This window comes from Typopeltis vanoorti, chromosome 13 (assembly GCF_054136105.1).
Source record: "Typopeltis vanoorti isolate ZY-2024b chromosome 13, IOZ_Tvanoo_1.0, whole genome shotgun sequence".
Taxonomy (NCBI): Eukaryota; Metazoa; Arthropoda; class Arachnida; order Uropygi; family Thelyphonidae; genus Typopeltis; species Typopeltis vanoorti.
The window spans coordinates 32,494,744-32,510,558 of NC_143561.1; the positions used below are offsets into that span (position 1 = coordinate 32,494,744).

Below are 15,815 nucleotides of genomic sequence, written 5' to 3' on the forward strand. Positions count from 1 at the left end.
AAAATAAAAGAAACTAGTGGCACCACCTGTTGTATCTTTTTGTTGTCAAAGGCGGCTACCTTCATTAGTGTTGTGTCAACTGTTTATGACATTTGTTTCATTCGAAGCTGAGTTATAGTGCCAAGAGTGACAGTGTGTTCTGATGAATGGTTGGTTGTCATGATATTCATGGCGTACACGATGAATTCTTGCTAGCAAAAGCTTCAAAGCTTCGAGATAAAACTCATCATTGACCATATGGCCAGGCGGAATGAATTCTTTGTGGATAATGCTCTTAGAATCATAGAAACAAATCAGCATTGTCTTTACTTTTGACTTCTCCAAGCGACTTTTTTTTTGGATACCACTCTTCTGGTGGTCTCCACTCAGCACTCTGGTGCATTGTTTCGGGCTCATACTCAAAAACATCATGTTTCGTCACCAGTAATGATCATTTCAAGGAAGTTTTTATGGTTTTAATGTGGTCCTTGCAGTGTTCAATTCGATACACTTTTTGGTCGTCGGTCAACTTGTGGGGAACAAATCACAAATGCAATTTACAAAGGCCCAAACTCTCGGTCAAAATGTTCTGCACAGTTGATTTTGGAATCCTCAATTCATCTTCAATCAATCTCATGGACGATTTCGGGTTTTCTTTGATGAAATCACGCATGTTTTAAATGTTAGCTTTGCTCAGTGCAGTTTTTGGATGGCCCAGCTTTTTGTCGTCCTCAAGCATCTCACAACCACTTTGAAATCGCTTAAACCACTCGTAAACTTCAGTACAGGATAAGCATTCATCACCATATGCTTTTTGAAGCATTTGGGTAAAACTTTTACCAAGTTTAACACAAAAGTCAATCGCAACTCTCGGTTTGAAACTCATTTTCCGACCGTTCGTCAAAACACACCGTCACTCTTGGCACTATAACTCGACTTCTAATGAAGGTTGTCACTTTTGACAACAAAAAGATACAACAGGTGCCACCACTAGTTTCTTCTATTTTCGAAAAGTTTGGTTTCTTTTTGGACAGAGGGTGTATATCAAAGGCATCTCAGAATGTCTGTAAAAAATTATGAAGAAATATAAACTTGCCGCTACCTATAAACCAATCAACCAGATCCACAATTTGCTACCTTCTCCAAAAGACAAACTCTTACCTATGATGCTACCTGGTGTATATGAAGTTCCGTGTTCTTGTAAGATGTTTTACTACAGACAAACAGGAAGATCTATAAGTAAACGCATCTCTGAACATCAAGACCACATCTGTCTTATCAAACCGCACAAATCTGGCCTCGCACAACATGGAGTTGAAAACCCTAACCATAGGATCCAATGGAAAAACACCAAGCTGCTACATAGATCCTTATATAAACATGAGCACTTATATAAAGAACGTACTGAAGCCTTACGTGACAGACCCAATCTGAACTGTAATGACTGTCTCACTGTCCCAAAAGCCTGGGAAATCATTACACTCGATTGTGTAAAATAAATTTATCAGATATATTTTAATTTAATTGTAATTACAGCCAAATTAAATTTTTTTTTTGGGGGGGGGTCCTCAAACATGCTCCTGTATCCACAGAAGGATTCCAATGTAAGCATGTGAATGAAATTCCTAGTATTGTTTGTAATAACTGTACTGATGATGTCTTAAGATACTTAAGATGCAATATCAACATATTATTAAAATTTAAATTACTGTGGTATACAATATGTGTGAATTATAATTATGAAAAATTTCATGAATCAGGATAATCAGATGTGGGAGGGATATAGCCTATTTAGGACTTATGTCAAGTAGATCTAATAGACAATCTTAGGTGTTGAATGTTATTCATAACTTATTTTAATGGTATTAACAACACCAAATGAACTATTTTATAAAAAATGATGTTTATTAACTGGCTTATATTTCACTGAATTTCAAATTAACATGTTATAGTTTATACACAACGAGTAAATGAAACAATTCAAATTGTAACAACAAAAGATCTGAAGTCCTAATTTGATGCCCTTTAATATATTACAGCTATGTACGAGTTAATCTTAAGATAACAATCTCCCAAATTTTTGGCAAATTAATGCAACCATACTTGTTCAGGTTAGGAGAATTCTTCATAGCCATGGCTGACTCTAAAAAATAATTTTTATGATCTGTAATGACTTCCAAACAGCACATTGGTTTTTTTTCATCTAATCCTGTGTGAAGGAGTATCTAAAGTGGGATCTGCCAGCCCTGACTTGCCATAATAATGGTAGTGAGGTCAAAGGTACATCAGAAAAGATAGCCAAAGTACTAATAAAACATGGACTTTGCACCACATTCAATCCACATGTTATGTTAACAACTCTGATCTGCGCTGCTAAGGATAAACTTCGTTGTCTAGCATATCCTGAAGTGTATGAAATTCCTTATGATTGCGACTCTGTTCCTGTCTACCCATTAGGTAGACAGGACGATCTGTTATACATCTGCCTTGAAAAACATAAAAAATGCTATTTAAATTAAGAGTATATTAAAATCCCACATTGTTTTAAAACCGAATGAGAAACTCAAAGATTGGAATCAGAGAGTTTCATGCTGAATATAGTGACCAAAAAATTATTGGCGATTACTAGCATGAGCTAATGCAAGTAGTCCTAGTACAATCTCGGGCAACTCGTAGCAAAGGTGGTAAAGTTCTGAACGCTATTCTTGGTATTTTCCATAATGTAAAAACACATTTCCTAGGAAATGTATGCTGATTCCAATCTTTGAGTTTCTCATTCGGTTTTAAAACAATGTGGGATTTAATATCCCCTTAATTTAAATAATGTTTATATCGCCGAAATGAAGCCTATTGGCTCTTTATATTTAAGTAGCATAAAAAATGCATTCACTACCATTATTATGGCAAGTCACGACTGGCAGACCATGCCACTGACACTCCTTTACACAGCATTAGATGGAAGAAAACCAATGTGCTATTTAGAAGTCATTACAGTTCAGAAAGATTTTTAGAGTCAGCCATGGCTATGAAGAATTCTCCTCAGCTAAACAAGTATGGCAGCATTAATTTGCCAAAAATTTGGGAGCTGTATCTTAAGATCGACTCCCACATAGCTGTAGCTTTTTTTTTTTACAACATTCGAGGGTGCCAAATTATGAGTTTAGATCTTTTGTCATTACAATTTGAATTTTTTCATTTACTCATTGTCGTATATAAACTAAAACATGCTGCTTTGTGCTCTGAAGATGCTGATTTCAAATTCAGTGAAATATAAGCCAGTTAATAAACATCTTAAACATCAGAAGTTGAGCAGCTCTCAGATGTGAACTGTAGACTAAAATAGACAAAGATTATTGAAAAAAAAATGAAAGAGTTTGAGGACAGGAACAAAACCCTGGAGATTCAGTGGCAAGCCTTGAAGAAAACAGTGATTGATTCAGCAAGAGAGGCATGTGGTGAGGTTGTCTGCAAGGATAGAAAAATCTGAGAAATCCATGGTGGACACAGGAAGTTAAAGAGGCAGTGAAGGAAAAGAAGAAAGCATATCAAAAGTTCCTGGCAAATAAGTCAGCTTTTACTCTTACAGAATACAGAGACAAATGTAAGAAAGCTAAACAGTGTGTAAAACTAGCTAAACAAAAGTCATGGGAGGACTTTGGCAAGAATATAGAAAATAAATATCAAGAAGGTGGCAAAATATTCTGGAGGTTGTTGAAGAAGCTTAGGAATGGAGGAAAGAGTGTTGTAAAAGGAGTTAGAGATGATAAAGGTGACATGAAAACAGGAGAAAAAGATATCCTTGAAGTATGGAGTAATTACTTTGAAAAACTGCTAAATGAAACAAGCAGTGATGACAGCACAGTGATAAAAAACACTGACCAGGCATACAGTCAGGAATACATATCCATACTTGAAGTAGAAAAAGCCATCAAAGGCTTGAAATGTGGAAAGGCAGCAGGAGTAGATGATATTCGACCAGAAATGCTGAAGTATGGTGATATAAAAGTCTTACAGTGGCTGCACTGCATAGTTCAGAAAGCCTGGACAGAGGGACGAATTCCCGATGATTGGAGTAGAGCTCTCATAGTACCCATATATAAAAAGGGAAATAAAACTGAATGTGAGAATTACAGAGGTATTTCCCTACTGAGTATTTCTGACAAGATTTAGGCAAGTATACTTGAGAAACGGTTGAGAAGAATTGTGGAAGAAAAGCTTGGTGAAGAACAAGCTGAAATCAGGCAAAATAGAAGCTGTCAGGATCAGATCTTCACTTTACGACAAATAGTTGAGAAAGAATTGGAATATAACAAAGATCTGTATTTAGGTTTTGGAGATCTGGAAAAGGTATATGACAAGGTGTCAAGAGAGAAGCTATTCGATACGCTACAGTTATATGGTGTCAATGGGGCATTATATCAAGCAATACTTAGTCTTTATTTGAGTTGTAAGTCAGCAGTTAGAATTGAAGGAAGTACAGGAAGATGGTTTAATGTTAAATCTGGTGTGAGACAAGGATGTACATTATCCCCTCTGTTATTCATTATCTATATGGTTCACATTATGAAGGAAAGTGGTATTAAACATGATATCAAAATTGGAGATGTTAATGTCAGCTCTTTATTTATACGGATGATGTTATACTTCTAAATAAATCCGCTAGAAGTGTGCAAGATTCCTGACTAAACTGAATAACTGTTGTAATAGATATGGTATGAAGGTCAGCAATAAAAAGACAAAGACAATGAAAATAGGTAGAATCGTTGAAAATATCAACTGTGTTGTGAATGGAGAACCTGTGGAACAAGTAAAACATTTCAGCTACTTAGGCACGATTTTTAGTGAAGATGGTAAATTAAATATGGAAATAGACAACATAAGCAACAATGCTAGTATGGTAGGAAGTCAATTGAATAAATTCATATGGAATAAGAGAGAAATTAGTCAGAACACTAAATTAGCTGTATACAAGACAGTGTTCAAACCAGTTTTAACTTATGATCTGATAGCTGGGTCAGAAGTAAACACTTGACCAAAGACTAGAGACCGCAGATATGAGAGTCCTGAGAAAGATTAGAGGCATGAACAGATGGCATCAATGGCAATATCATATTAAAAACGAGGATATTAGGAAAAAACTAGACATTGTCAGCATTCAGGAATGCATTAGCAGAGCTGATCTCAGGTGGTATGGTCACTTAAACAGAATGGGTGAGGAAAGATTAGCAAAGCAAGTGTTCTCTGCCAAGAAAACGACCCAGAGGAAGACCAAGATATAGGTGGATTGATATGGTACAAAGTGCCTTAGACGATAGAAATATAAGATCTGATAATGTTGGAGTCATGACAAGTAACAGAAGACTGATTTGCAGGAAAATTGTAGATAGGAAGTTAGTAATGATATAAATTTATCATGTAGTACTATCATATCCTGTACACCCTTTGAGGGTACATGGCAGGAATTTGATGATGATGAACATCAAAAGTTAATAAACATCTTTTTTTTATACATAAAATAGTTCATTTGGTGATTTTAATACCATTAAAATAAGTCATGTAGTCTTTCTGCCTGCTTTTGTTTTTCAACATTGAATAGTTCACCCTTGGTGACAGGAATTATAATTCTCATTTCAATAATGAGTGAATTATGAAACAATAACACTCTTAAGTGGAACCAAATGACAAATATTTAATATGGTGTTAGAATAACAATATAACAGGCTGGCATACCTGACATGTGTTTGTATATTCATAAAGTGAAATAAAACCAATTTTGGATGGTTCTGGAATACCACGAATAGTATATGGAGCATCTGAATTAAGTTGAACTTCTCCATCAATCAGATTTGTCACTGCATGTCCAATTAATAGCAAATTTACCATCTCCTGAAAAAATAATTAAGTACATTTTTTTATGAAAAAATGTCACACTTTATTAACTACATGAAATTTGAATAAAATCTGGAATTACTGAGGGACAAAGTTAAACAATTGGAAGAAGACCTCCACATCATCTGCAAGGGTGAAGAAGTGATGGGGTTCAATTCTCATTTTCCAATGGTGTACACTTTTAGTGTATATATATCTCTAGTAACTCTAAAGAGGAGGGGTCTGAAATTTGGGATTGAGCTGACAAACTGTGTTCTGTATTGCTATGTTGTAGCCTAATGGAAACATAAGCACTTTAGAATAATAAACTATACTTAAGTGTTAAGCCAATATTCTGTTTCATCACTAACACAACAGGGTTAGTTACATATTTTCAGGGTACATATAGGCCCACTGTTCTTTGGTTGGTTGGTTGGTTGGTTGGTTGGTTGGTTGGTTGGTTGGTTGGTTGGTTGGTTTATGGTTTATTTGCACAATGACAGCAAAGATTATACATACAGTGCATAATGAAGATTACCGAAATACACAAGGTATTAATAAATAGCCAGGGATAAATTTGTAAATAATATGTATGTACAAAAATTAAACTAAGCAAGGTAATATTTACATATAAATAAAATTTATAATCAAATGTGTTTGTATAAATTAATTCTTCTTAAAAAATTAAAAACATCATGCAATCTGTCTTAGTCTGATAGAATCTCCCTGAGTGTACACGGTTAAGATAGATAAGTAAAAATTTAATTCATTTCTCGTGTGAAGTGCTGGCTCTCCACCAGAATATGACAAATGATAAGATGCATGTTGCATTTTTCACACATAGGCGGGTCATCAACCATCAGTAAATAAGAATGGATAAGATAACCATGATCTATGTGGAACCCATCAAGAACAACTTCCTCTCTTCTATTTCTATATTGACTAGACTGCCAATGCTTAATTTCAGGCTTAATATCAGACTATGTTTGTCTGGTTCAGACCCATCAAACACATGCAAAAATGTCTACATGCATAAGACAATAGAGAAGAATAGAGATCTACAAGTTGTCCAACTGTGTCATGAAGACTGCAGACAAGAGTACACAAAAGAACATGCAGGTAGATTATTATGTCTGTACACAAATGCTAGGAGTATCAGAAACAAAGGGATAGAGTTTGTAGCCCTGATCAAAATGTTGGGACCTTAGAGTGTAGGCATTAGTGAGACCTGGCCATCAGAATCATACTAACTGGCATCAAGTGTAAATTAAAGATACCAAGAAATTATATTCATGGTTTCATCCTTTATCCAAATGTAAGCAAAGTCTGTGCAGTTAGCCAAGTGGCTATGCACCTCACAACCATAAGCCTGGGAAAGGAATGTCTTGGGTTCAATTCCTGTCGCTGAAGTGAGGAGGAGCTTAGGATCTTTCTCTGACATAGCCAAGTTAGCCAGTCTTGGGCATGGACTGCAGGATTTTTCTCCCAAGTTTATCTGGGGTTTTTCATCCTGCAAGCAGGCAAACTGACTTTGAGAACTCAACACCTTTACAGACATAGGATACACCTGGAACCATAGGGCTAAAGGATTAAACCAAGCTAACCACCTTATCCTTGTGTATGGTTGTGTTTAAATGAATAGAAAACCCTCAACACCACAAGGTAAAAGAGGGAAGAAGAAGCAAACAAAGTTTGTGTGTGAAGTAACTTCATGACTGGGCAACTCGTACATAGAGACTAATGACTTCACATCACTTGTCTTTATATCCCATAATGCAAAGCATATATATCATTATGGACATGTATGATGCTATGCATTATGGGAATGGTCACTACCCACACCAGTTTCCACTTTTATTGAGATGAAAAAAAGTAAAGGGAATGCTAATCATAGGCCTAGAGTTGTTAGTATGATAGTATTAGAAGATAGAAAAGAATATTACGAGAGTCTGATAGTATTAGGAGAAAGAAAAGAAAGATAGGTGGTATGAGAAATAGAGAAAACGGCTCAGCTCTTTTATCTCATCATATAGTGAAAAGCTATCAGTTTTCCTTTTTCACCAATCTCATATAGATGAACAACCAAAAGACCAATTGAAACTAAAGTGCAAAAATGACTGATACCCAGGTGGTTAGCTTTATCTGAGTTAACCGCCTTGAGTTGGCCTTCTCTGAGATTGCTGTCCAGCGATCCTTGCAATTGCCTATAAGATGACATTAAATTAAGAGGACGGAACTATTTAAAAAACTCTCATAGCAAAAATAAACATAATTTTATATCCCCCTTGTGAATATTGCATAATGTGGGTGGTCTACACCATATGGTCAAAAATTTGAAATATCCTAGAATGATTCTTTCTAAATACAACAATTGTCTGACTGAACAATAAAATTTCCACAATACAATATTATAAAGCATTTGGATGTCATATTGCTGGTTTTCAAATCCACGTTTCTCTCTAACCTTCCTTAAATGGTATTTTAATTCATTAATTATAAAAATTAAAATTCTCTTCCCACTGCTGACAGGTGATGAGTACTGAAAAAAAAAAACCTGTTCGGTTGTAAGTAATGGAATGTCCAATACGTTACATAATCTGTTCCAAATACACAAGGCAAGAAGGCAGATGTGTAATGAATGTTCTACTGTTTCCAATCAGTAGGAGATAGACCCAGAAGTGATAAAGTTTGAAGTAATTCAGAAGTCATATTTCCATATAAAAGTAGCCAAAAGGTGTCACCCTTATTAATAAAATACTCTGGATAAGGGATAGATGAAAGTTTTTCCATTTGGTTATACTATAAATTAAAGATGCCAAGAAATTATATTCTTGGTTTAATCCTTTATCAAGTGTAAAGAAACACAGTTTGTGAGTGAAGTAACTTCATGACTGGGAAACTCACTTACACTTGGATAAAGGATTAAACCAAGAATATAATTTCTTGGTATCTTTATCTTATAGTATATATAAAAAGTGGAAAAACTTTCAATATGTATCTCTAATCTAGAGTATTTTAGTAATAAGGTGTGACACCTTTTGGCTACTCATAAATGGAAATATGACTTCTGCATTACTTCAACCTCGGTATCATTTCTAGGTCTGGCTCCCACTAACGAAACCTAAATAAAAGTCGAAACCGGACTGGGAAGTACCCTTCCCATAATGCATAGCATCATACATGTCTGTAAGGATATGTGCTTTGCACTGTGGGATGCTAAGGCAAGTCACATGAAGACATCTATATACAAGTTGCTTAGTCGTGATGTTACTTCACACACAAACTTTGTTTGTTTACACTTGGATAAAGGATTAAACCAAGAATATAATTGGCTTCTTTAGTTTATAGTATAACCAAGTGGAAAAACTTTCATCTATCCATATTCAAGTCATCTGATATACTGCTCGTGATATCAGATGACTTGAATCCAGTTAGAGTTGAACCTATGATTGCCAATGGTACAATCCCCAAAAAATATTAAAACCAGTTAACCACAAAACCCCCACCACCACCCCCTTCATAACAAAGATTACACTAAATCCATCACCATTCCCTACATCCGGGGCACCTCTGAAAAGTTAACCAAAATCTTAAAAAAAATATGACCTGACTTCTTGTTACAAACCATATAAGAAATTGGCATCCCTTATCCGCTCCACCAAAGACCAGTTACTTCCCCTAGACTACCTGGAGTATACCAAGTCCCTTGCAGCTGTAAACTGTCCTACTTTGGCCAAACAGGCAGGACAGCAAATGTCAGGATATCGGAACACAAAGACTACATCCAGTTTCATCAGTACAGCCACTCTGGGCTTGCAGACCATGCTCTGGATACCCACAACAGAATACACTGGAAGAAAGCCATGTTACTACAATGCAGCAAAGTTAAATACAAAAGATTGTTCATAGAATCAGCCTCAGCTTATAAAATACTTTCCAAACCTCAACAAATTTGGGTGCATGAGACTGCCCCAAAATTGGGAAACTTGCATCATGAGAACTTCAGCCCAACAGCCAAGGCAACCCAATATAGCCCACTAGGAGGGGGGGGGGCACCTTTAGCAATTTAGAAACAATGTTAGTTTTCTCTCTTCTGCTTCATTTGCTCTTTGTAGTGTCTGTGTGCACATGTCATAGTTTTATGTTCCCACAAAGATGGTGATGTGACATCACCAAAATATAGGAAATATTTATTAAAGTGTCTTTTAATTAATATTCCAGTATACGTTGTAGTTTCCTGAAATAATTTAATAGTCGCGTTACCAAAGTATAAGCCTATCTACAAGCTGAACTACAAAGTAAGAAATCATGACCAACTGAGGAGTATACTGAGTTCAGTGTACTCCTCAGTTGGTATCGATTGCTGAATGGGAAGAATATCGACAATGCACGGGAAGCATTATTATTATTATTATTATTATTACGGGTATCTCCATGGAGTCAGTAGACTCATCGCGGGAGACCCAAACTAGCAAAACAATATCTGTCATATCTCTTCTTGAATTCATTTACAGACGAAGAGCTCACAACTAAGTCAGGCAATGAATTCCACTCATTCACCACCCTCCAGGCAAAAAACCTTGTTCTGACACCTTTGTTAACCACACTCTTCTTTAATTTCCAGAGATGACCTCTTGTTCTTCCATCACTATCACACAGCTGAAACATTTCCCCTGCATCAATCCTATAAAAACCTTTTAGTAATTTGAATGTTTCTATCATATCCCCTCTTCTTCGCCTATCAACCAATCTCTGCAATCCACAAGCTCTCAATCTATCAATGTAGGGAGCATTTTTTATATCACTCACCAACTTGGTCACTCTTCTCTGAACCCTCTCCACAGCCTCCTCATCTCCAAGGAATCCAGGTGACCAGACCTGAGCACAGTAATCCAAATGTGGAAGTATCAATGCTTTATAAAGGGGAATAATAACCTCTTTATCTCTGGATGTTAGTGTGTTCCTCAACAACCAAGTAATCCTATGTGCAATCTTGGACACCTTAGCAATGTGTCCTCTGAACTTCATCTGCCTATCTACCAATACCCCTAAGTCCCTAGCCTCATCAATCTCTTGGAGTACCTTTCCATCGATGTAGTACACAGCTGGTAATCTTTTAATCCCAAAATGCATGACTTTACACTTTTCCACATTGAACTGACATCCATTTTCTTTTGCCCATTTTACCAGCTTATTTAAATCCTCCTGCAAACTTTCAACATCAGCTTGATTTTTTATTGCACTACACAACTTTGCATCATCAGCAAACAACTGAATATCTCCCTTTAAGCCGTTTCCTATATCATTTATATACAAATTAAACAACATTGGCCCAAGCACAGAGCCCTAAGGTACACCACTGGTCACCTGCCTCATTCTGGACTCGGCTCCTCCATACACCACCTTATGGTATCTCTCCCTGAGCCATTCTCCTATCCATATCACCAATTTAATATCCATTCCCATCTGCTCCAATTTGCATAACAGTGTTCTATGGGGTATCCTGTCAAAAGCCTTAGCAAAATCCAGAAGTACCACTGTGTAGCCAGTTCCTTTGTCCAACTCGGATGTTATTCTATTATGAATAGTTAATAGATTGCTAAGGCAGGATCTACCTTTAACAAAACCATGTTGGCCTCTATAGAGTATCATATCCTGATCCACCCATTCTTGAATTTTGTCTTTAACCAACTTTTCCAATACTTTTACCACTACTCCTGAGATGGTGATTGGTCTGTAATTCAATACCGCAGTTTTAGAGCCACCCTTATGCAAAGGAACCACTTTGCCTAACTTCCACTCCCTAGGGACCATACCAGAGTTCAAACTTAAATTAAATATCCAGGTAAGAGGGGTTGACAATTCATTTGCACATTCACGCAACACCCGAGCTGATATTCCATCTAAGCCTACCGCAGTGTTTGCATTTAAGTTTCGCAATATATTTAATACCTCTGATTCTTTAGCTTCAATTCTCACATTAGGTATTGCTATAGGTATAGAGATATCCTCACTTGGGTGATAGACTTTTGAGAAGTGATCACTCAGTAACTCAACTATTACATCTGATTTTGTCACCTCAATACCATCAGCACCCACTAAGGTTATCCTTCCGAAGTCATTCTTCCTCTTACTTGCCACATAGCGGAAGAACTCTTTGGGATTACCCTTGATCTCTTTGGCTAAGGTCTTCTCATAATCTGATTTAGCTTTTCTTACTATGCTGGTAACCTTCCTAGCTTGAGCCTTGTACTGCTCATGGGTGTCCTGATCGCCCTTCTCCTTGTAAATTCTCCATAACATTTTCTTTTTTTGCAGTTCAAGCTTGATACTACTGCTCATCCATCTAATGCCTGCCTTGTTTGACCTCCTGACCATAGGGACACAATCTGATATTGCTTTCCTCAGATACCTGCTGATTTTATCCCAAGCACTGCTAACATCTTTCCCTTGCAATATGTTTTGCCATGGGATGGCTGCAAGCTCACTCCGAAGCTTGTTATAATTGCCTAACCTGTAGTTCCGTACATACCCCTTCTTAATAGAAAAATCCACAGATTTTGCAACCTCCCAAGTCAATACCACCTGATCGCTTTCACCAACTGGTGGTAACGAGGACACCTTACTTATGCATATAACCTGCCTTGTTTGACCTCCTGACCATAGGGACACAATCTGATATTGCTTTCCTCAGATACCTGCTGATTTTATCCCAAGCACTGCTAACATCTTTCCCTTGCAATATGTTTTGCCATGGGATGGCTGCAAGCTCACTCCGAAGCTTGTTATAATTGCCTAACCTGTAGTTCCGTACATACCCCTTCTTAATAGAAAAATCCACAGATTTTGCAACCTCCCAAGTCAATACCACCTGATCGCTTTCACCAACTGGTGGTAACGAGGACACCTTACTTATGCATATAACCTCTGAACCAATAACCAGGTCCAACACTCTCACACCACGTGTCCCTTCAGTTACGTGCTGTTTCAAGTAATTATCTCGTAGAAGATGTATGAACTCCATTTCCTTTTTGCTACGTGATATTTCTTCCTTCCAATTGATATCACCATAATTAAAATCCCCCATAATAATCACTAAGCCTTCACTCATTGCACTAAGTTGCTGATGCATGAATTCAATATCTTCCCCCGTACTCCCTGGCCTATAGCAGCATCCAACTGTATATTTGGTTGCGTTGGTCACTATTTTGCACCAGACTGCCTCAAATGAACTCTCATTCACATGTCTATCATCATGATATACTACTTTCTTTGGCTGCAACACATCAGCTATCATCAACAGTACTCCTCCTCCTGTTCTATCTTCTCTATCCTCCCTGAAAATACTGTACCCATCACATTCAATTCCAGTGACCACATCTTCTGCTGACAGCCAAGTTTCACTAATGCCTACAACTTTTGGTGAGATTTCACTGACTAATGCCAAAAATTCTTCTCTCTTATTTCTAATGCTTCTAGCATTGGTATACAAAAATTGCAGATTCCCTCTAGATCTTGTACCGGCTTTAGAACTGATATATAAGTCACTAACTACCGTAGTCCTATGCCGATTTTTATCCCCTCTCTTCTGCAATTTATTCTGCCTATAAGGATCAATAAATACACAATCAGTGCTAAAGTTTCTCTCTCTTACACTCAACCTTTTCAATATTAGTTTCCCTGCCCAATAACTTCAACCTGTTCAGAAAACAATAACTTCTTCAATCTCTTATGTCCTTCCATGTTAAGATGCAGTCCATCTCTAGCATACAACTGCCTTTTTCCTTCAAACACACTCCAAACATCAACAAACTCCAGACCTCTTTTTCTGCACATTCTTGCAATCATATCATTCATTATCATTGCTCGTCTACTTAACTCGTAATTGTCAAAACGAGGCAGCACGCACACTATTCTCCCATTGACACTTTTCCTCTTCACAATATCTAATAATGTTCTTAAATCTTTTCCTACCCGATTTATACTACCTCTCAGGTCATTCGTACCCACCATAACTATCATCTTGTCTGTTTCATGCCCTCTCTTTATCGCTAAAGCCACTCTTTCTATTGTCCCATCAGCCCAGCACTCCTCATGCATACCACTCTCCATACCCTTAATCATAGAATCACCATATATTTTACCACTCTTAACTTCATTCAAGTCCACACTCATGGACTCATTCTCTACACTATTCAGCATGACTCTCCCAGCTTCATTACTCAACTCTCTATTACTTACCCCCCCACTCTCACTACATCTCATTTCTTCTAGGCCACTTGTGGTTTTATTATGTTGACGACTCCCAATCACTCCCATACTATTTATTACTGAATCATTCACCAAAGACTCACCCATATGTAATCCTGTTCTAGTTACTTCAGCTAAAGTAATCTCTATAGTCCTAATTTCTCTGTTTAACACATTAAACTCAGCTTTAACTTCCAGAATCTCCTTACCGATCACTTCCACTTCCTCATGAAGAAGATGAAGGTCATTTTTCATTTTCATAAACTCCCGCCGAAGTTCTTCCGCTACGGTCCCGATGTCAGCTTCCATTCCTAAACGCTCCAGCCTATCCCGACACTTCTCACATACGTCGACATTTTCTTTCTTCTCATTTTGCCAGACCGACCACAGATCCTTCACATTTTTCGGTGCATACATGTAGCAGTTTCCGCAACGCATCCATTGCGAAAAATATAATGCTGAGCCAGCCTTTCGTGTAGTAGTAGAAGTCCTGCGCGCCACTGACGTACGTTTCTTGTTGGACGCCATCTTTACACGTTGTTATAGTGAAACAAACGGCAGTGAAAACACAATATATACAACACAGTTCTAAACAATAATACCACTGAAGGACACTTGTTTCTAACCGATGCACAATTGCAGCATAATTTGTAACAAAAAGCCACACTATATTTAACTTTAAAAACACGTTTTCTAGACTAGCTAAACTCGACCGCCACATTTACCAAGGACACTAGCGCCACCTCAAAAATTTAAAAAATTTAAAACATTTAAAAAATACTTAAATGATGCAATATCAGAATGTGTCCCAAGAGTTTGAAGAATAAATAGGATAGGAGTCAAATGGATGTGTAATGTTATTAAGCAAGTGATTTGTAAGAAAAGGATGATGTGAAAGGAATGCTGTGTATATAAGGATGATGTCCGTTATGAAAACTATAAGCAGCAGGCCAGAAGAGTCACAGCTGTTGTACAGAAAGCTAAGTTTGAATGTGAAAAGAAACTGGCTCTGCAAGCTAAAGACAACCCACAAGAACTCTATCGATATGCTGCAAAAAAAAAGAAAGAATGAATACGAAAGAATAACTCCACTGAATGCAGATGGTATCAAGATAACAGATGCAGGAGGTTGTTCAGCTAATGAGTGCCCATTTTGCTAAAAGCTATCAAACAGCTGTATGCAACATTAAACTCATTGCTACCTCTTCACTGAATGAAGAAACTCAGGTGTATGAAGAGGAGGTATATTAGAGCTGTTGCACAAACTGAATGAGTATTCAGCAATGGTGCTGATGGGATATCAGCACATGTGCTAAAAGAGCATTCAGCTAAACTGGCTATTCCTTTGATCAGGCTATATAATTTAAGTCTCAGAACAGGAAAGCTTCCGCAGGAGTGGAAAGAATGTATCGTAATCTCATTGCATAAGGGTGGTGCAAAGACTGATGTACCTAACTACTGACCAATCAGTATCTCAGAAGCAGTGGTGAAGATTTTGGAAAAGTTGGTTAGGGCTCACTTTCAGAAATGGTTTGACAGAGAACTTCTACTTTGCAATGAACAACATGGGTATACTAAGAAAAGTCATGTTTTAGCAACTTGGTCAGATTCTATAATAATGTTACCAATGGGTTAGACAAGGGGAATGGATACATCTTATACCTTTGGATTTTGCTAAGGCTTTTTGACATATACTGTATGGAAGACTGTTGCAGAAT

General features: G+C 37.2%; 1 protein-coding gene across 7 annotated transcripts in view; it reads right to left on the reverse strand.

Moving 5' to 3' along the window:
* LOC150100035 (putative ubiquitin carboxyl-terminal hydrolase MINDY-4) overlaps positions 1-15,815 on the reverse strand; it is a 376,809-nt gene that overhangs the window by 108,502 nt on the left and 252,492 nt on the right. For 5 of the 7 annotated variants that reach the window (XM_090402889.1, XM_090402887.1, XM_090402888.1 and 2 more), the window contains exon 14: positions 5,710-5,865. The exons of the other annotated variants lie outside the window; for them this stretch is intronic. In XM_090402889.1, the coding sequence (XP_090259015.1) occupies positions 5,710-5,865 (156 nt within the window). The remainder of the gene's footprint in view (positions 1-5,709; positions 5,866-15,815) is intronic. 7 annotated transcript variants of the gene reach the window in all.